This window comes from Petaurus breviceps, unplaced genomic scaffold, assembly GCF_028583685.1.
Source record: "Petaurus breviceps papuanus isolate PSGF00001 unplaced genomic scaffold, PetGlider_PUasm1.0 90330, whole genome shotgun sequence".
In the NCBI taxonomy this organism is placed as follows: domain Eukaryota; kingdom Metazoa; phylum Chordata; class Mammalia; order Diprotodontia; family Petauridae; genus Petaurus; species Petaurus breviceps.
In genome coordinates this window covers 2,057,514-2,080,108 of record NW_027187219.1, presented here as the reverse complement: position 1 = coordinate 2,080,108, position 22,595 = coordinate 2,057,514, and the positions used below count along the sequence as shown (strand labels likewise).

The 22,595-nt window shown below is 37.8% G+C and overlaps 1 protein-coding gene across 1 annotated transcript in view; it reads left to right on the top strand.

The window, feature by feature from the left end:
- Positions 1-22,595, top strand: part of LOC138177112 (vomeronasal type-2 receptor 26-like) — a 42,966-nt gene that overhangs the window by 9,795 nt on the left and 10,576 nt on the right. The window contains exons 3-4 of the mRNA XM_069108096.1: positions 12,504-13,304; positions 22,103-22,412. Of these exons, the coding sequence (XP_068964197.1) occupies positions 12,504-13,304; positions 22,103-22,412 (1,111 nt within the window). The remainder of the gene's footprint in view (positions 1-12,503; positions 13,305-22,102; positions 22,413-22,595) is intronic.

The window sequence follows — 22,595 nt, the reverse complement described above, 5'->3', positions numbered from 1 at the left end:
TTTGCATTTCTCTTATCAATAGTGATTTAGAGCATTTTTTCATATGCTTATAAATGTCTTTAATTTCTTCCTCTGTAAACTGCCTGTTCATATCCTTTGACAATTTATCAATTGGGGAATGACTTGTATTCTTACAGATTTGACTCAATTCTCTGTATATTTTAGAAATGAGTCCTTCGTCCAGCCAGGTGGTGCAGTGAATAAGAGTGCCGGCCCTGGAGATAAACATTCATGGTAGATTCACCCTTTTCATTTTTGATATCCATAATTTGGTTTTCTTCTTCATTTTTTATCATATTGACTAAGGGTCTATCAATTTTATGGGTTTTTTTTTTCATAAAACCAGCACTAAGTTTTATTTATTAATTAAATAGTTTTCTTTATTTCAATTTTATTAATCTCTCCTTCATTTTCTGTATTTCTATTTTAGTATTTAATTGGGGATTTTCAATTTGTTTTTTTCTTTCCAGCTTTTTCAATTGCATGGCCAATTCATTGACTTCTCTTTTCTCTATTTTATTCATATATGCACTCAGCGATATAAAACTTCCCCTAAGAACTGCCTTTGCTGCATCCCACAAATTTTGGTATGTTGTCTCATTATTGTCATTCTCCTTTTTTTTTTGGAAGAAATTGGGGTTAAGTAACTTGCTCAAGTTTACACGGCCAGTTGTTTCTGGGTGTGGTGCTAAGTATTTGAGCCCAGAATTTATCCCATGTCATCCCAACTCTGGGGCCAGAGCTCTTACTCACTGCGGCACCTTGCCACCCCTAAGCAATTGTGGTTAAGTAACTTGCTCAAGGTTACATGTCCAGGTGTTTCTGGATGGGAGCTAAGTGTGTGAGCCCAGATTTGATCCCATGTCATCCCAACTCTAGGGCTGGTGCTCTTATTCACTGTGCTATCTGGCTGCTCCTATCATCATTCTCTTGAATGAAGTTACTGAATGTTTCTATGATTTCTTGTTTGACCTAGTCATCCTTTAGGATTAAATTGTTTAGTTTCCAATTAATTTTTAGTCTGTCTTTCCATGGCCCTTAATTGCATTTGATTTTTATTGCATGATGATCTGAGAATGATGCATTTGTTATTTCTGCCTTTCTGCACTGAATTGTGACGTTTTTATGTCCTGGTACATGGTCAAATTTTGTGTATGTGCCATCTACCACTGAGAAGAAGGTATATTCATTTTTATCCCCAATCAGTTTTCTCCAGAGATCTGTCCTACCTACCCTCTCTAAAATTCTATTCACCTCCTTAACTTCTTTATAGTTTATTTTGAGGTTGGATTTATCGCGTTCAGAGAGGGGGAGATTAAGGTCTCCCACTAGTATAGTTTTGTTATCTATTTCTTCCTCTAATTCCCTTATCTTCTCTAGGAATTTGGATGCTATACCAATTGTTTCTTATATGTTAAGTAATGATATTGCTTCATTCTCAATAGTTCCTTTTAGCAGGATATAGTTTCCTTCCTTATCTCTTTTAATTAGATCAATTGTTGCTTTTCTTTATCTGAGATAAGGGTTGTTACCCCTGCTTTTTTTGTTATTTTAACTAAGGCATGATATATTTTACTCCAGCCTTTTACCTTTACCCTATGTGTATCCCTCTCTTTCAGATGTGTTTCTTGTAAACAGCATATTTTTAGATTATTACATTTAATCCATTCTGCTATCCACCTCCACTTTATGGGAGAATTCATTCCATTCACATTTACAGTTATGATTATTATCTGTTTCTTTCCCTCCATCCTATTCCCTCCTCTGTTATGCTTATATTTTTTCTCCCTTTTTCCCTTCCCCTCCTTAACAGTTTTCCTTTTGTCCACCTCCTCCCTCAGAATTCCCTTATCAACCCCTCTTCTTCACTTCCCCCTTACTTCTTACCTCCCTACTAACCACCCTTCCCCTTTCATAAGCCTTTCCCACTCCAACTGCCTGTGGGATATTTTTATACTTAAAGAAGTATGTTATTTCTTCTTCGCACCAAGAGCGACAGAAACAAATTTCATGTGAAGCTTCTCTCTTCCCCTCCTTCCCTCTAATATGATACATTTTGTGTCTCTTCTCCATAGAGTCCTATGCTTAACTTGTGGTTACTCCCTCCTTGCACCAGAACCAATGAGGGAAAAGCTCACATAATACTCATCTCCCTCCCTTTTTTTTCCTCTGCTATATTGTTTTTATGCCTCTTTGTGTGTCATAATTTACCCTTTTCCACTTCATTCATTCCTCTTTTTCCATTGCAGTTCCTTTGTAGCCCTTAATAAGATTTTTTTTAATACTCATTTTGTGCAATTTCTATTGATACCCCCTACTTGTCTATAAACAGTTTGCCCTTATTAAATAATAGTGTGTGTGTGTGTGTGTGTGTGTGTGTGTGTGTGTGTGGTGTTTTCCTTGTTTACTTTTCTATGTCACTCTTGAATCCCGTAATTGGAGGTTGAATTTTCCATTGAGCTCTGGCTTTTTCATCAGGAAGTTCTGAAAATCTCTTATATCGTTGCTTAGGTGTTCAGAGATACATTTTTTCTTTAAACACTGATTTGACTGCATTTCATAAATTTTGGCTGCTTTTCTCATTGTTCTCATTCTCTTCAATAAAATTGATTATTTCTGTGATTTGTTGGTTGACCCACTCATTTTTTAGTATTAGATAATTTAGTTTCCAAATATTTTTTATCTATATTTCCACGACTTTAACGAACGAAATTTTAACTGCATTATGATATGAAAAGGATGCATTGAGTGTATCTGCATTTGAATGTGAGGTTTTATGCCGAATTTCATGGTTAATTTTTGTAGAGGTGCCAGTGGCAAAAAGCTTTTTGATTTTCCCTCTCTATCAACATTCTGTTTCCCCAAGACATTTACCATATTTGACTTTTCTCAAATTCTATTCACCTCCTTAACTTCTTTTGTCTTTATTTTATGGTTATATTTATATACTTCTAAGAATTCAAAGTTGAGGTCCCCCACTAGTATAGTTTTGCTGCATAATTGAATCCTGTAACTTGTTTAAGTTTTTCTTTTAAAATTTTGTATACTGTACCATTTGGTGCATATATGTTTAGTATTAATATTACTTAATTATCTATGGTACCTTTTAGCAAAATGTGTATTCCTGTCTTGTCTCTTTGCTTTTGCTTTGCATGAATATGATTTCTCCCCTGTGTGGTTTTTGTTTCTACTTTCACTGAAGCAGAATTGATTCTGCTCCAGCTCCTTACTTTTTGTCTGTGTCTATCTCTCAATATATTATAGGCTTCCAGTTTTTTATGCAGTCTTCCAACATTTTCCATTTTATGAGTACATGCCACTTATATTCACAGTTATGGTTACTTTGCATTTACATCCATTATATTTTTAATCCTGTTTATAATTTTCCCTCTTATTAACCATGTCCCTCATAAAAAAATCTGTCTTCTGACCACCACCTCCCTCAATATGGCCTCACTTCTTTTCCTTGGAGGGCAATTGGGTTGAAGTGACTTTCCCAAGGTCACATGGCTAGTTTTTTTGTTAAGTGTGTGAGGATGGATTTTAACTCAGTACCTCCTGACTGCAGGGCCAGTGCTCTATTCACTGCACCACCTAGCTGGCAGTTTCAAATGCATATATACAGCATCATCTGGGGAAGGTAGGAAAAGTAGATTTGATTTCTATTAAGAATTAAGTTTAATAGGGGCGGCCAGGTAGCACAGCGAGTAAGAGCACCGGCTCCAGTGTCAGGATTGACCTGGAGATCGAATCCCGGGCTCAGACACTTAGCACCCACCCAGAAACACCTGGCCGTGTAACCTTGAGCAAGTTACTTAACCCCAATTGCTTAGGGGTGGCCAGGTGGCTCAGCGAGTAAGAGCACCGGCTCCAGTGTTGGGACGACCTGGAGATCGAATCCCGGGCTCAGACACTCAGCACCACACCCAGAAACAACTGGCCGTGTAACCTTGAGCAAGTTACTTAACCCCAATTGTTAAAAAAAAAAAAAAGAATTAAGTTTAAAATAAAGTCTAAATACATGGTAGAACTGAAAGGCACCTTGGTCTTTCAAAGGCTGAGCACTACAAGAACAGTTTAAGGGGGGAAACCATGGAACCAGTAAAGGGCGTCACTAGAACCTCAAGGAACATTGGCAATTACCTCATCAGCAATAAATACCTGCAGTGGACATTGTGGTTTTATTAGACCTTATATATGTGACTAAAAAGTGACAGGTTAATTGCTTTACTGTCCTGAACTTTGTTGCTTTTTCCAAGTGAACCTCATGATCTGGTCATTATATGGGAGATCTTTAAACAAATACCCAGATAGAATCTTGTTTGTTTGGTACATGCTTAACATGCTGGGTAAAAAAGTTTTCTATGTATATATTCAGTTCAGTTTGGATTGCCTGAATATGTTGTTGCTGCAAATTAAGGAATATTTAGATTTTGCTTTATCCAGAGCCTTTTTGTGTCAATGGAATGTCAACTGTAGTTGTAGTCATTATGAACACATATATAACATATCAAGTTCCTTGCTGTCTTGGGGAGGAAGTAGGGAAGGGAGAAAAGTGGAAAATTTGGAACTCAAAATTTTATAAAGAAATAAATATTTTAAATGTTTTTTTACATGTAATTGGAAAAAATAAATTTCCATTTAAAAAAGGGATAAAAATTAAATTAACCCACTAATGCACTATTGGTGAAGTTTGAAATGATCCAACCATTCTGGAGAGCAATTCAGAACTATGTCATAGCAGGTATATAAAGGTGCCTACCCTTTGACCAAGCAATACTAAGTTTGTATCCCAAAGAGATTAAAGAAAAAGGAGAAGGAGGTATATTACAAAAAACAATTACAGTAGCTACTTTGAGTTTGGGCAAGAATTGGAAATTGAGGGGATGCTCTAAAGTTAGAAATAACTATACAATTAGTGTTATATGATTGTGATGGAATACTATTAGGGTATAAGAGAAATGATGAGGTGAACGCTTGTAGAAAAACATAGAAAAACTTACAAGAACTAATGCAAAATGAAATGATCAGAATCAGAAAAACATTACACAGAATAAAAATCAACAATTACAATAGTCAGCTGTGAACAATTTAACTGTACGCAACACTTTAATGATTGAAGACAACTCTGAAGGACTTCTAATAAATGCTCTCAGTCTCCAGAGAAATAAGTGATTGAGTCTGAGTGTATATTGAAACATAGTTTTTTTCTTCCTACTTTGTTATACTTTGGTTTGGTTTTCATTTGCATTTCCTTTTGCAACATGGCTAATTTGAAAATGTTTTGCATGGCTGCACAGGTATAATCTCTATCAAATTGTTTGCATTATCAAGGAGGTAATCAGGAAGTGAGAGATTTTAGAACTAAAAATAATGTAAAAAGAAATAACAAAAAAGTTGTGTTTATATGTTATTTAGAAAAATAAAATTAAATGCAGCAATCACCACCCCCAAACAAACAAGCTAATCAAGAGGATTTGGCTTGATCCAATAGAAACACCAATTCAGCATAATGCTTCAGACATAGAAATCCTTTATGTGTAGATAAGTCCCTCAGAACACACAAAGAAAACTACCTACCAAGGTCTCCTATCAGGGCAGATTTAGGTCTTAAAGATTGAGCTTGTGATGACTATTACAATAACTTTATATCATTGATTAACTCAGGTATAGGGATTAAAAATATGCAGATCACAGGAATGTTAAAATTATCGATCCAACTTTTAATCTAACTTATGATATACAAGGTAATGTATCCCTTGAGTACAACTGAAGAGACTGATTAAACATATTTTTTACATTTAAAAAAATATTTAATTTTCATGCTATTTGCTTTGTATGGGCTTTATGCCTGGTGTGTAGTACCTTTTGTTTGTGTACTTTGCTTCTTTTACTGTATGTGCCATGATGAGGTTTAGTAGGTCTTCTGTTAGTATTTCTATCCTTATTTCTTTTTATTTCATGTATCTTCATGGGTCAATGAGAAATGTGGTGTATGCTGCAGGTTATTTGGACTTGTGGTGTTGCTAGTGCTGGTGGTGGGGATGCAAGTGGTGTTGCTTCTCTTGTTGCAGTTACTGTTGTTGCTGCTGCTTTGGCTGCTTTCCCTCCTCCTGCTGCTGTTTTTGCTATTGCTGCTGTTGCTGGTGCTTCTGGTGATGGTGCTTGTGCTAATGTTGTTACTGGGGCTGGTGTTGTTGCTGACCTTGCTGCTTTTGTCCCTGGAGATGCTGTAATTGTGGCAGTTTGGGTTCGGAAGCTGCTGAGGATGAAGTTCCTGCTGGTTTGGTGTTGCTACAGGTGCTTCTGCTTATGGTGAGGCTGGTGGATTTGGTGCTGGTCTTCGTACTTGTTGTGGCACTGTTGGCTTTTATAATAAATCATTAACCTATTTCTTGGCATGTAATTAGTGTGCTCTTTTTTTACTTTCACAGTAAAGTGATAGCCTCCTTGTGTGTAACTGGCAGGCCATTATCTGGCTAATGATTTTCACAGTGTATCTGTGAGTAATCAGCATGTTTTGGGGATGTAATTAATCTCTTGTTATGTTTCAAGGTGTTGTTGATCATGTTGGAGCTGCCAATGATTCTGGTGGTTTTGGAAGTCTTGCTACTTTTCTTGCTTCTCTTGGGTGTAGGGCATGAACCTCTGGTGTGGTGACTGCTGAGCACTTTTCAGGACTGCTTTCCTCTTTTGCTGTCCAGCTGTTTCTCTTAATTCTCAACCATGGCTCCAAGAAGCTATAGCATGCAGTGATCACACCATTTGAGCAGCAGAGCTAAACCACATTTGAGGGTTACACAGGACTTTCAAATTCATTGGTGTCTAGCTCAAGCATGTGAAGACTTCCCTTGTTGGAATGGGCAGATGAGAACAATTTCTTCCAAAGGCCATGAAGTTAGCTGAAGTAGTCTCTGTGTGGTGCTTAGAAATTGGTTAGACAATGAAGATGCCAAGGTCATCCACTGCATCTTGAGACATCACCAGTCATCTTGATTCTGTCCTGTCAATGGATTGTGATGATTCTATAGGAGAGAGTGAGGCTGATTACTTCTTGCAATTCTGTCTCACCTAAATCCAATTTATGCAGAAATCAAAAGACATCACCTGTACCATTTTACCAATCTCCAAGTCCTATGGCAACAGGCAAGTGATGAAGCACCAGGTGAAGATACACCGGGAGCTGTAGTCACAGTCCTGCATACAGGAGGACCAGGCCATCGGGTCATCTTCTCACTGGAGGCAGCAGTGGTATTTGGACAGCCCCTTGTGTGTCTGGACAGACCTTTCAGCACCTCATTACTCACTTCTTGCTGTGAGGAAGGGGATTCGAAAAGGTGCCCTAAAAATTGTCTGCTTAATCAACTCTGGCCTGATTACCTATCCAGGTGGGGAAGTCCACTCTGTAGCCAAAACTCAAAAAAAAAGTATACAAAAATGTTTGCAAAGATGATTCCACTCACCATTGGCACATGGAATTTGCATACTCTTACAGACAACAGAAAATCCAGTAGACATGAAAGGTCAACAGTTCTTGTTGCAAGAGAGCTCCGCAGCTATTGCACTCAAATAACAGCTTTGAGGCAAACAAGGCTGGCAAATGGTCAGCTTAATGAAGTTGGTACTGTATACATGTATTTTCTGGAGTGGCTGCAATCAAGGGAAGCCTGTGAAGCTGGTGTACATTTTTAAATCAAAACTAATTTAGTCAACAAGCTCATACACTTGCTAAAAGAAGTGAACATCACATTCATGACAATATAATTGCCACGTGCAGGACATCATACCACCATCTTTCGTGCCTATGTTCCCACCATGATGAACCCTGATGAAGTCAAAGAAAAATTTTATGAAGTGCCGGAGACCCTTACCATCAATGTGCCAAAACACGAGAAGTTTCTAATTCTGAGTGACTTTTATTCTAGAGTAGGCTTAGGCTCCCTGACTTGGCAAGGAGTCCTAGGCAGGAATTGAGTTGAAAACAGCAACAGCAATGGTCACTACTGAAGACTTTTGTTTTCATGACCTTCTCATCTCTAGCACTTTTTGTCTATGTAAATGAAACAAAACTTTGTGGTTTCACCATTGAAACAAACGTTGACATTTTATAGACTATGTGATTTTGGAGAAGAGATAAGATGTGAGAGCAATGATGGTAATGTGAGGTGCAGAGTGCATGATCATAGACTTATCTTCTCCAAGTTAAATATTCACTTTCAACAAAAGCAACATCCCCAAGGAAAAATGACTACCTGAAGAATTAATATCAACAGATTAGAGTTCTTCTCTGAGTGGGAACAGTTTGTTGCTAACTTGGAGGGGAAGTTGAGCCAATGCACACACAGTTTTCAAAGGCTGAGGAAAAAAGGAGGAGGGAAGCTTTCAAAGATTTCGTGTATAGCACTGTGTTTGCTTATCTATGTCAGAACACTCACAAACACCAAGACTAGTTTGATGAAAGTGATGGGGAAATTCAAAAGCTGCTAAACAAAAAAATGACAACTCCCCAGGGTTTACCAGCAGGAGAGATTATCAATTTCTAAGATGGGAGCATATAATTAATCAAAAGTAAAGTTGAAGCAAAGCTTAGAGAAATGAAGAATTCTTCACTCAGTAACAAGGCAGATGAAATTCAGTTTTATGCTGATAGTAATGATCCAGATCACTTTTATCATGCTCTCAGGGCTATTTATGTGTCAAAGATCTATGATGCATCTCAACTACTCAGCGCTCATAGAGGTACATTGATTAGTGCTAAAGATATGATCCCAAAGAGGTGGACTGAACCACTTCCATAATGTTGTGAACAAACAATCATCAACCTATGTTGAAGCCATTGACAATTTACCACAGGTTGAATCCAGTCCCTCCCTAGCTGAAGTTCGAACTGAATAAGGGGTTTTGAATGTTCCGTTCATGTGGTAAAGCACCTGGTAGGGGCTCTGTTGCTCCTATAAAAACTGACTGAAATTTTCCAGGTTATTTGGCAAAAGGAGGTTATCCCCCAGGAATTCAAGGATGCCTCCACTGTCCATCTCTACAAAGGTAAAGGAAATACATTGCCGTGTGACAATCACAGGAGGGTCTCTCTCTTAGCCATTGCTGGCAAGATTCTTGCCAGAGTCCTCCTTAATAACTTGATCCTTCACCTGGAAGATGGTAATCTATCTGGTAGCAAGTGTGGCTTCAGAAAATGCCAAGAAATAGTTGGTACAGTGTTTGCTGCCTAACAACTCTAGAAGAAATGTCAGGAACAGAACAGAAGTCTGTATACAACAGTTATAGATATGATCAAAGTCTTTCATACTGTTAGTCATGAAGGTTTATGAAAAATTGTGTCAATATTTGGTTGCTCAGAGAAGTTCATCCGCATTGCATGTCCATTTCATGACAGCATGCTTGCCAGGGTTCTGGATAATGCACAAGGCCCTCATACATTCCCAGTCACCAATGGAGAGAAAAAACGCTGTGTACTTGCTCCCATGCTTTTGTAACATGATGGTTTTATCCATGTTGCCAAATGGAGAACGAACATGGCATCAAGGTCAGCTACCACACTGATGGGAAATTCCTCCACTTGAAAAGGCTGAAGCCCAGAACAAAGGGTAGGGAGTGTCAATGCCTGCTTTTCACTTTGCAGATGATTGTGCAGTCAATGCAGCCTCTAAAGCTGAGATGCAACAGAGTATGGATCAATTCTCTGCTGCCTGTGCTCATTTTGACCTGGCAATTAACACCAAGAAAACAGAGGTGCTCTATCAGCCACACCACCATCCGTCTATGGAACCATTGGTTACAGCAAATGGAGAAGTTTTGAATGCTGTGGATAAGTTCATTTACCTTAGTAGTGTGCTTTTCAGGGATATACAGATTGATAATGAGGTTGACAGTTGCATTGACACAGCTAGTTTGGTATTTGGCAGGCTCCAAATGAAAGTATGGGAGAGAGGACATATTAGACTGATGGCCAGACTGGAGGTCTGCAGAGTGTTGTGCTGACCTCATTGTTGTTTGCTTGTGAAACATGGGCAGCATATCAGTCCCATGCCAGAAAACTGAATCTCTTCCTTTGGATTTTCTTAGGAAGATGCGGATGATGACCTGGTGTGATAAGATATCAGACACTGAGGTCCTGTCTTGAACTAAACTGCCAAACATTTAAAGTCTGATTCAGAGAGCCTAACTCCAATGGACTGGCCATGTCGTTTGAATGCAAAACATAAGCTTGCCAAATGCCATATTTTATGGACAACTCACACAGGACAAGTCTTCAAATGGTGGCCAGAAGAAATGATACAAGTACATTCTCAAGGTCTCTCTTAAGAACTTTGGAATTGATTGTGTCACATGGGAGATACTGGTAGAGGACCACTCAACTTGATGTGCCCACATAAGAGAAGGTCCTGTGTTGTATGATCAAGGCAGAATTATAATAGCTCAAAGGAATCACAGGATGCACAAATGTAGAGTATCCACCCCAAATGTAGACATGGACTATTTGTGCCCAACACGTGGTAGAGCATTCTGAGCTTGAACTGGTCTGATCAGCCACAATCTGACAAACTGAAACTTGACTCTAGCATAGTGATGCCATTTTGGTCCTCTTAGAGAATGATAGACAGCAATTAACTAGTTTCGACTGGCAGTCATTGACAATTTATCTGGTGTGACTTCTCTTTGTATTATTTCTGTGGCAAGGATTTTATTTTGTTGTTCTTAAAAGTCCTTTCCTTCATTTAATATCCTTATAACACCTGATACAGTCTGTGTCTCCCATTGTATAGTGTCCCCTTATTTGCAACATAATTTCTCAGATCATCTCAGGGACCCACACAAGAAAGGGGATAATTAGTTTTTAAAATTTTATTTATTTGCAATTTTGGAGTTACAAGTTATACCTCTCCCTTCCCCCAGTCCTCATTCCAGAAGGTCACCATTTGAGAGAGATTTACATGTGGAACAACACAATACATACCTGCATATATCAGTTCTTTCTCTGGAGATGAAGTGCATTTTCCTTCATAAGTCCTTATTATGTGATTTCAATGTTTATATTACTCACAATATCTCAGTCACTCAGAGATAGTATTTGATCCACATTGCTGGTATTGTGTTCAATGTTCTCTTGTTTTTCTTATTTCACTTTGCATCATTTCATGGGAGTTTTCCCATGTTACTTTCCCCCATAAAATCAATCTATTCATTGTTTCTTAAAGGTAAACAGGGAAAAGAAATCATAAGGAACTTATCAAAGATGAACTATTTGCTTTGCTATATTGAAAAACAATAATTTTAATTATGAAATTTTCTTAGTATGAGAATAGTTGAAGGAATATATATATGTACGTAAATATATGTCTATATAGGAGGTATATGGGCATATGCATACATATTTGAGTGTGTATATGGAGGGGTACAGGTATACATAGATAGAGTCCACAGGACCAATTGAATAGGAAGGGATGATACTTAAAAGGTGAAATTAAGAGGTGAAAGAGGAATATAATAAGAAGAGGTGGGGAGAGACAGAGTGGGGCAAACTATCTCATATAGAAGAGGAAATGCAAAATGGTTACAATGGAGGGGAATAACAAGAAGGCAAAAGGGAATGGGTCAACACTATTTGCATTGAATTTGGCTTAAAGAGGGAAGGAAATACATATTAAATAGTGTATCTCATCCTACAGGAGAGTAGGGACGAAGGGGATGAGAGGGAAGATGATGGAAGAGTTGGCAGACTGGGGGGAGGGAAGTTGGAAGCACCCACTTTTGAAAAGGGACAGGATTAAAGTAGAGAAAAGAAGTGGGAGGTGGGATAGAATGGAGGGAAATATAGTGAGTCTTTTACAATATATCCACTATAGATTTATTTTGTATAACTACACATGTAAAACCTATATTGAATTACTTATCTTCCCAGTAAGAGGGGGTGACAAGGGAAGAAGGGAATGAATTTGGATTTCAAAGGTTTAAAAACAAATGTTTAAAATATATATATACATATATATATATACTATTACTAATATTATTTTACATGTAACTGGGGAATAAGATATACAGGCACTGGGGCATATAGATCCACTGTGCCTGAATGGAAAATCAGAGAGTGTACTGGGGAAGATATGGGAGATAACAAATTAGAGTAGGGGATATCCAGTAATATCGTTGTTTTGGGGTGGTGGGTAGGGGAAAATTGGGGATAAAATTTGTAACTCAAAATCTTATGGAAATGAATGATGCAAACTAGAATTTAATAAAGCATTTGATAAAGGACAAAAAGGAGTTCTTCTCAGGTACAGTTTCAGAAATTTCTTCAAATAGGTATCTCCCCTAATAGTGTAATTTTATGACCTGAAACTGCAAATTAAAATTTCAAGCATTTATCCATTACTTGGTTTTTGTAAACCACTGATTGTTGCTTGATATAGAAAGTTTAAGGAGGACAAATTCTTATTCTGAAGGAAATTGAATCACCATTCCAGTCTTCTTTCTTTTTCATTTAGATCACCTATGGCCCATTTGATCTTTTTCTGACTGATAAAGTCCAGTATCCAAATGTCTATCAGATGGGCCCCAGGGAATCCACTCTGCACCTGGCAGTCATCCAACTGATGCTCCATTTTGGCTGGACATGGGTGGGACTGGTTCTTTCAGATACCATGAAAGGGGAAACTTTCTTCACTGATCTGAAAGAGGAGATGGACAGGAATGGTCTGTGTGTGGCTTTTAAGGAAACAGTGCCCCCAAATTTTAGAAGTGGTGAAGATTTTGAATTCTTTTCTAGGCTCATTGCATCATCATCAAATGTGATTTTCATCTATGGAGATACAGACTCCCTTCAGGAACTTCCTGCTATATTGCATCATTTTGCACTTTATGGGAAGATGTTGGTCACTAGCTCTTCTTGGGATTTTTCTGATGATTCTAATTTGGAAATGTTTCGCCATTTCCATGGTTCAATAATATTTTCTCATACCCAGATGAAGATTCCTGGTTTCAAAGATTTTGTAAGAAGCCTGAATCCTAGTGTGAACCGTGAGGACATTTTCCTGAAGACTATCTGGGAGGTAGTCTTTGACTGCAGACTCACAGAAGATAAGCATGTAGAAATGTTACAAACTTATTGCTCAGAAACTTTTTCCTTGTCTAATTTACATACTACAAATTTTGACATGATCATAATGGAACTCAGTTTTAATGTTTACAATGCAGTATATTTAGTCGCCCATGCTCTCCATGAAATGCTCCAGTCTGAGGCAAAAGAGATGTCGGAACTTGGAAGAAACCCAGATCTCTCTTGGAAGGTACCATTTTTCTTCTACTCTTGGGCTTAGCACAGCTTAATTACAACATTCAGTTGTTAGTTGTATGTCCTATATATGATGCAGCAATGACCTGAGACTTCAGTATTACCTCTTATTTCCTAATAATTTTCCTGTTGCTTTTTTTAACTTGTGATTACATTTTATTCTATATGAAAACAATGAAATTACCTCAGATAATGGACATTTATTTCAATTCTGATATAGCAACCATGGTGAAGTGATTAGTTGTTCTTCCTTTTAAACAAGAGTGTGTGATTCTATGTGTCAGGAGAGAGTCATTAAAACTATTTCAATTTAGGGTCTTTACAGTCGCCTGGATCATTACATTCCAAATAACAAGGTGCTTTGTGGGATTTAACATTGATCAATTTTAACTTCTATCAACATCTATAGTTGAGCAGCAGAGTTGATATTTGTACATTGGTACCCTTGCTTCCATGATGCATTCAATTTTTTAAGTGCAGAGGACCCTGGGCAGCTAGGTGGCACAGTTAATAGAGCACTTGGCCTGGAGTCAGGACAACCTGAGTTCAAATCTGGCCTCACACACTAAACACTTTCTAGCTATATGACCTTAAGCAAGTCACTTAACCCCAATTGCCCTGCCTTTCCCCTTCCAAAAGAAGAAAAGAAAATGCAGAGGAACCCATTTATGAAAGTTTTTTTTCCTACATAAGATTCTTAATGCTTGAAGAAACTGCTTGTTGTGGTAGAAATGTTGGGAAACTGGGAACATAGGGAATGCTCGTAGTCTAGTAGAGTTTATAATGCAAAATAGGACCACTGGTTACAGAATGATCAGAAGTTTAATCAGAAGAGAACATATTTCAAACATGCCAATGAGAACATTTCTGTAGTCTAAAGTTTTATGGGATCAGTAATCCCAAAATACATAGGAAGTTCCAAGATGATTATTCAGTAGTCAATGACACCAATGAGGAAGGAAAAGTGGACTTGCTTTTATAGATTGATGATGAGGCAGCAAAAAGTCAACCACCATCTCAGAAGCATGTACGATTAGTAGAGAAGAAGGAAAAATGGACAGGTTACAGATTGCCAAGATAAAACATGAAATAGACCTGAATAGATAGTTCCAAGAGAACTAAAAATCTGAATTATCAGACTTTGGTGAGGAAATGAGTTCAATGGAAAAAAAAGTGATTATTTTTACTTTTTGCAGCTTTAGATTGTTTGAAAGTAAATGATTTAAGAAAAGATGACAACAAAGGTCTTCGTGGATGGAAAAATAATAATTGACACTAGAAACATGTCTGCTCAATTATTATTACCATGTTTTTTGTTCCACTCCTTTTTTTTAAATTACAATTATTTATTTATTTTTATATTTTAAAGATCATTCCCACAAGATTTTGAGTTACACATTTTTCTCCCCATCTTTCCCCTATACCACTTCAAAATAACAAACCCACTAAATACCCCTTCCCCCAATCTGTTCTCTCTTATATCCTCCCCCATTATGCCCCATCTTTCTAGTTGGGCAGGATTGATTTCTATACCCCAGTACATGTATATCTTATTTCCCAGTTACATGTAAAAAACACATTTTTAAAACATTTGTTTCTAAAACTTTGAGTTCCATACTTTTACCCTTCTTCCCTCCTCACCCATCCCCAGTGGGAAGATAAGAAATTCAATATAGGTTGTAAAAGTGTAGTTACCCAAATCATTTTCATAGTAGTTATATTGTGAAAGACTATCTTTCCCTCCATCCTATCCCGCCCCCCCACTTATTCTATTTTCTTTGTTGACCCTATCCCTTTTCAAAAGTGTTTGCTTCTAACTACTCTCTCCGCCAATCTGCCTTGCTTCTATCATCCCCCCACTTATCCACTACCCCCCTATTTTCCTGTAGGGTAAGATACCGAATTAAGTGTGTATGTTATTCCCTGCTTAAGCCAAATTCAATGAAAATCAGGTTGTCCCATTCCCGTTCACCTTCCTGCTCTTCCCCTCCATTGTAACAGTTTTCCCTTTCCTCTTTTATATGAGATAATTTACACTAATATATCTCTCCCTTCTTCCTTCTCCCAATAAATTCCCCTCTCGCCTCTTAATTTTACTTTTTAGATATAATCCCTTCATATTAAATTCATTCTATGTGCTCTGTCTATGTACACATGAATATACATTCTCATACATATTTCTATAGCCATACCCTTCCTATACATACCTATATGTATGTATACATACCTATACACATATATATTCCCTTCATCTATCCTCATACTGAGAAAAGTTTTATGAGTTACAATTATTGTTTTTTCCATGTAAAAATGTAAATAGTTCAACTTTAATAAGTTCCTTATGATTTCATTTTCCTGTTTACCTTCTCATTCTTCTCTTGCTTCTTGTATTTGAAAGTCAAATTTTCTTTCCAGTTCTGGCTTTTCCATTAAGAATGCTTGAAAATCTTCCATTTCATTGAATGACCATATTTTCCCCTTGTAGCAGCAAGCACCCCAAGCGTCCTCAGGGTTTGCAGCTACCACAGGTTCTTGGATCTGCTTTGTTAAAGGAAAGCAACTCAAAATGGGTTAACAGGCTTACTTTAATCAGTCAGACATATATCGTTTACCTTGTTCAGGAGAAAAGGTCAGCACCCTGAACCTCAAAGTATACAGGCATAATTATCAAGACAGAAACATCAAGTAGACAGATTTCCAAACTGTCCAACCATTACATCCATACCCAGTCAACATCTGGGTTTCCACATTCTGGGTTTTTCAAAGCCAGGGGACTCTCAACAACGGCTTCCCAGAATTCAGATCAAATCACAGAACACTTCTCAAAGTGAGTCCCAAAACAAAGCTACACATCAGGGCTTATATAGCCTTCTCCTGGCTCAGAGAATGTAACAACCTTATTGACCCACTGGCCAATCAAAAAGTATGTACTGAAAAACAAGCCTCCCTCCCCAGGCTTCTGGTGCACTTTAGCCTAGGGGCAGGGAAGATCTTTAAAATTTACATTCGCATTACACCCCTGAAGCATTATACTCAGCTTTGCTGGGTAGGTGATTCTTGGTTTTAATCCTAGCTCCTTTGATCTCCTGAATATTGTATTCCAAGCCCTTAGTGTAGAAGCTGCTAGAGCTTGTGTTATCCTGGTTCTGTTTCCCCTATACTAAAATTTCTTCTTCCTGACTGATTGCAGTATTTTCTCCTTGACCTAGTAATGCCTGCATCAAAATGGGCACAAGCCGAAACGAGAAGTGTGGATGATGGACCTGAGCCAGGCAGGATCTGCCATAACAGTTTCAATTTATTGATCAGAGGGCAGGGTTTATATAATGAATGTAAAGTAATCATCTCTTAGTTTCCCATGAGAAAATGTTTAATTTCCTTGTTCATTGATGTACATCTATATGTTTTAATGTCCTTGTTCCCTTGCATGCATCTATGTCTTGGTTACTGCTTGGTTATCATGTCCTAAACTCCTGCAAGTCAGAAAGCGATGGTGAGCCAATCTTAAGACATAATATAGCCTTCACATGGAGCTAGCTTGAGAGAAATCCTGGACCAGAGTCTTCTCAATGTATGGACCGGGTCAGAGACTGGCCCTCGTCATCTCCCCCTTTCTGTAGAAGTAATTTAAGAGCATGAACCTTGGTTCCCAAAGCTAGGAAAGACTGGCTGAGCATGTGAATCCCTAGAGGTGGAACAAGGGAAAATATCATCAGCAAGCATGCAACTGGAACAAAGTGAAGTAATAGAAAGTTAAGATTATTAAATGGATTAATCTGATTTATCCAACGAAATAGCTGATTGGCTATATCTTCAGGATCAATTCTTGAAATATGACTTTGTATAATTTGTTCAGTCATATAGGACAATTGATTTATATCCCAGGTAAGATTATGACTATGCAAAGGACCATTAAATTATTCCTAATTTGACTCCAAGTAACATTAGAAGTTTCGTTATTCCAAATATTTGGGGTCACACAAATATAAGCATAGCAATGCTCACACTGCTATTTTGCATTCTACTATCATTACATTCTGTTGACATTTAATACAATGTGTGATATTATAATTTCTACAAGTAATGTTCCAACATAAATCCTGACATTTGAAAGTTATGTTCATACATTTTCAATACATACATAACCTCAATACATACATTATCAACTCAATGATGGTTACAAAGGCTTTGATATCAGTCTGGTCACTGCAAGAAGGCATATACAAAGAAATAATATAATAATCAATACAGATAAAATATGTAAAATCACAGACATCAAATTAAAAGGAAATAACCACCAATTTTAACAATATTGTATTGGCAATGTTCCTGGATCAATTCCAGAGTGATGTCAATTTTGAATGTTTTCTGATATACTTTGGAATATTTAAATCATATGAAACACCAAGAAGTTGTACACATATTTTGTCCAAAAAAAATATTAATCGGAGCTAATATATAGTAAAAGAGTTACATAAATGTATGTATATTTACAATCACATTTAATAACAATTGAGTTTTTAAGGCCTTTAACTCATCAACTAAATACCATGCTCTTTGATCTAATACTTTATTTTATTTAAAAAATCATTATCTATATCCTGTCTTGACATAAAGGTTACAGAAACATTGTTCATAATCCATTAATATATTGTGAAGGTTTTTTTATATTTCAAAATAAAGAAATTGTAGACACATTGGTTGAAATTATCAGTAATTGTAGGGCAATTCGTCTTTTCACAAGAAATCTGACAAAAAGTCAGACAAACTTTTCCCGTTCTTTTTAAGAAATCAGAAAAAAAAAATTAAATTAGTCTGGAAAAAGCAAATGAAGATTGTTCAACAACTACTACAAATCTCTACCAGTTTTACATTGAGTAACAGCACAATTTTTTTATTTTCCTCTTTTTTAGTTTACATCATTCATCTCCACAAGATTTTGAGTTACAATTTTTCCCCCATTTTCCTTACCCACCACCCCAAAACAGCAATACCACTAATAATCCACTCCCCCAATCCTCTCTCTCCTATATCTTCATCCATTTGCCCTCCGACTTTCCAGTAGGGCGTGGTGGATCTCTATGCCCCAGTGCCTGTATGTCTTATTTCCCAATTACATTTAATAATAAAATAATATATATATGTAAAAGTATTTTTGAATATTTTATTTTAAAATTTTAGATTCCAGATTCTTTCCCTTCCTCCCTCATCACCTATCCTCACTGGGAAGAGAAGCAATTCAATATAGATTGTACATGTGTAGCTAAGCAAAACATTTCCATAGTGTGTGTGTGTTCTCCTTGTTTACCTTTCTAAGGCACTGTTGCATCTCGTAATTGGAGATTAAATTTACCACTGAGTTTTGGCTTTTTTATCAAGAATGTCTAGAACTCTGTTATATCATTGAATAGCCATCTCTTTGCCTGGAAGAGTATGCTCAGTCTCGCTAGGTACGTGATCCTTGGTTGTAACCCGAGCTCTTTTCCCTTCCGGAAAATTATATTCCACTGCCTCGGATATTTCAGTGTAGAGGCTGCCAAATCATGTGCAATCCTCACTGTGGACCCTCGATATTTGAATTATTTCTTTCTGGCTGCTTGAAGTATTTTCTCTTTTATTTGGTAGTTCTGGTGTTTGGCCACAACATTTCATGGACTTTTCAGTTTGGGATCTCTTTCAGCAGGTGTCCGGTGGATTCTCTCGATTTCTATTTTACCCTCAGGTTCTAGTATCTCAGGGCAGTTTTCCTTAATGAGCACTTGGAGAATGTTGTCCAGGCCCATTTTTTCATCATAATTTTCTGGTAGGCCTATGATTCTCAGATTATCTTTCCTGGATCTGTTTTCCAGGTCAGTTATTTTTTCTTTGCGGTATTTTACCTCTTTTTCTAATTTTTCCTTCTTGTTGCCTTGCTTGACTAATTCTTGGTTCCTCATATAATTATTTGTTTCCATTTGGTTAATTCTAGTTTTTAGAAAATCATTTTCCTGGGTTAATTTTTGAAGCTCTTTTTCCATATCATACATTTTTCTTTTTAGAGAGATGTTTTCCTCATTATAATGTTTTTCTAATTCTACTATTTTTGTTTTGAGAAAATTATTCATTTTGTCTTCTATCTCTCTCATTTTGTTTTCAAAGTTCCTTTTGATCTCATCTAGGAGAGCCTTCTGTGTTTGGGACCCATTCCCTGTTGAAGTTTCAGCTTTGGGTGTGGAGTCCACATTGTCTCCCTCTGAGATTGGTTCCTCCCTCTGAGGATAGTAGGATTCCAGAGTGTTTGTCTTTGTAGCCTGCCTTCTACCCATTTTGAGGCAGGGTCCTAGCCACGCCCTTCCTCTACAATCTCAGGCCTTCACGGTAGAGGGTTTTGCCCTGGGCAAGAGTTACTATGTTTTCAGGGTCAGAGGGGGGTTTGGAGCAAGTCAGGTTCACTCTGTCATCCTAGTCTTTGGAGGTCCTGAAAGGGGCTTTTTAAAAAAAATTGTGGCCTATGAAGTGGTAGCCCCAGGAGTGTTTGCTGTCCAGTATAGGGGCCCCTGTCTTTGCTTCTTACCTTGCTCTTTCCAGTTCCAGCCCTTTGGTGATAGGCCTGGTAGTGGACCTTGTGGTTGGTGGGAAGATTTGCCCTCTGAGTTGATCAGGCCCCTTTTGGGCCATCTGCGCCTTCCTCTGCCGGGCCGCGCTTTCCGGGCCTGCCTCTGCCAGCCATGCCAAAACATTTCCATAGTGGATATATTGTGAAAGACTGACTATATTTCCTTCCTTCCTATCCCACACCCCACTTGTTCTATTCTCTACTTTGATCCTGTCCCTTTTCAAATGAAGGTGCTTCTAAATTCCCTACCCCCCAGCCTGCCCTCCCTTCCATTAACCCCCATCTCTTCCCCTTCCCCTACCCCTCTACTCTCCTATAGGGTGAGATACCCTATTTAGTGTGTATGTCATTCCCCTCTCTAGGCCAAATTCCATGAGAATAAGGTTGACTCATTCCCTTCTGCCTTCCTGTTCTTCCCCTCCATTGTAACACTTTTCTCTTGCCTCTTCTATATAAGATAATGTGCCCCATTCTGTCTCTCCCTATCTCCTCTCATTATAGTCCTCTCTCACCACTTAATTTCACTTTTAAATATCATCCCTTCCTATTCAATTGGTCCTGTGGCCTCTATCTATGTGTACCTGTACCCCTCTATATACACACTCACATATGTATTTATATGTCCACATACCTCCTTTACAGACATGTATATATATGTAAATACATACATATATATATATATATACATTTCTATTCCTTCAAACATTCTCATACTAAGTAAAGTTTCAGAATTGCAATTATTTTTTTACATTATAGGAAAGCAAATAGTTCAACTCTGATAAGTTCCTTATGATTTCTCTTCCCTGTTTACCTTCTAATGCTTCTCTTGCTTCTTGTATCTGAATGTCAAATTTTCTATTCAACTGTGTTTTTTTCATCAAGAATTCTTGAAAGTACTCTAATCCACGGAATGAGCATATTTTCCCATCAAACATGACAATCAGTTTTGCTGGGTTTGTGATTCTTGGTTTTAATCCCAGCTCCTTTAACCTCTGGAAAGTCATATTCCAAGCCCTTCAATCCCTCAGTGTAGAAGCTGCAAGGTCCTGAGTTATCCTGATTGCTTTTCCACAATATTAAAATTGTTTCTTCCTGCTTGCTTGTCATATTTGCTCCTTGATCTGAGAAGTCTGGAACATGGCTATAACATTTCTGGGAGTTATCTTTTTAGAATCTTTTTCAGGAGTTGATCAGTGGATTCGTTCAACCTCTATTTTGCCCTCTGGTTGTAAAACATCAGGGCAAGTTTCTTTGAGAATTTCTTTAAAGTTGATTTCTAGGTTCTTTTTTTGATCATGGCTTTCAGGAAGTCCAATAATTTTTTAATTTTCTCTCCTGGATTTATTTTCCAGGCCAGTGGTTTTTCCAAAGTGATTTTTCACATTGCCTTCTATTTTTTCATTTGTTTGGGTTTTTTTAATAATACCTTGATTTCTCATAAATTCACTGGCTTCCATGTGCTCCAATCTAATTCTGAAGGGATGATTCTCTTCAGTGAGCTTTTGAGATTCTTTCTCCATCTAGCAAATTTGGCTTTTTAAGCCATTCTTTTCCTCATTGCCTTATTGAGCCTCTTTTTGCCACCTGAGTTAGTCTGTTTTTAAGGTGTGATTTTCTTCAGTCAGGATGGTGAATCTAATTTCATCCTTTTCTTACATTGTTCTCAATTCTCTTCCCAATTTTTCCCCTACTTCTTTTATTTGCTTTTCAAAATCCTTTGTAAAGTACTCTATGGATTGTAACCAGCTCATATTTTTCTTGGAATCTTTTGGTGCAGGAGTTCTAACTTCATTTGTTTCCTCCTGTTCCATGCTTTGATCCTTTTTGTTCCCAAAATAGGAATGTAAAGTTGGAGTGCTTTGTTTGCTTTGCTGTCTTTGTTTGCTCATGTTGCCACTCAATTACTTGACTTTTGAGCCTCTTGCAACACTAGAAATCTGCTACCAAAACCAAAAACAGGAGCTATATCCCAAATGCTTGGGTTTTCAAAGCTGCTGGTGCTATTAGTTGAGTGCCCTCTCTGAAGCCTCCCCATGCTCTGGCAACCTGGTCACACACACCAGGATCTCCACTCTAGGCAGCAATCCAGATCCAAGCAGGTTAAAGTATAATCAATTACCTTTCAGACTGGTCACTTGGTCTCCCTACAATCTGGAAACCAGGAACTCTGAAGCAGCCACTTGATGTTTGGCTGCAAGGCCATGGAGCCTCAGCTACTTCTTGCCCTGTTGAAAAGGCCAAATCACACTCCTGAATTCCCTGCTCCCAAAGTCCACACTGCACTGACTTCCCACTTTTTCCTTAGCATCCATGGGATGATAATTCTGGAAAATGCCACAGTTCCAAGTGATCTGAAGGCTCTCCTGCCAGTGGCTGCTCTGGGCACCCTGAGGCTAAAACCTCAGGCTCGAACAGGGCTGGGCTCAGCTCCCAGAGCACTGTGCTGGCTGCTTCCTGACAGCCTGCTGGGCTGTCCTCAGTGGGAGGTTAGCTTCTCTGTGTCATTTTGTGGGACCTATAGATCTAAAGTTTGTGTAGAATCATTTTTCATGAACTGGAGGAGGTGGGAGCCTGAGTTGTGTGGAAGTCCTCTTAATACTCCTCCATCTTACCTTTGCTCCAAGTAACAGCACAATTAATGCTTAATATTCCATAGAAAAGAGTCATATATAGATAGGTGTATCCATAATC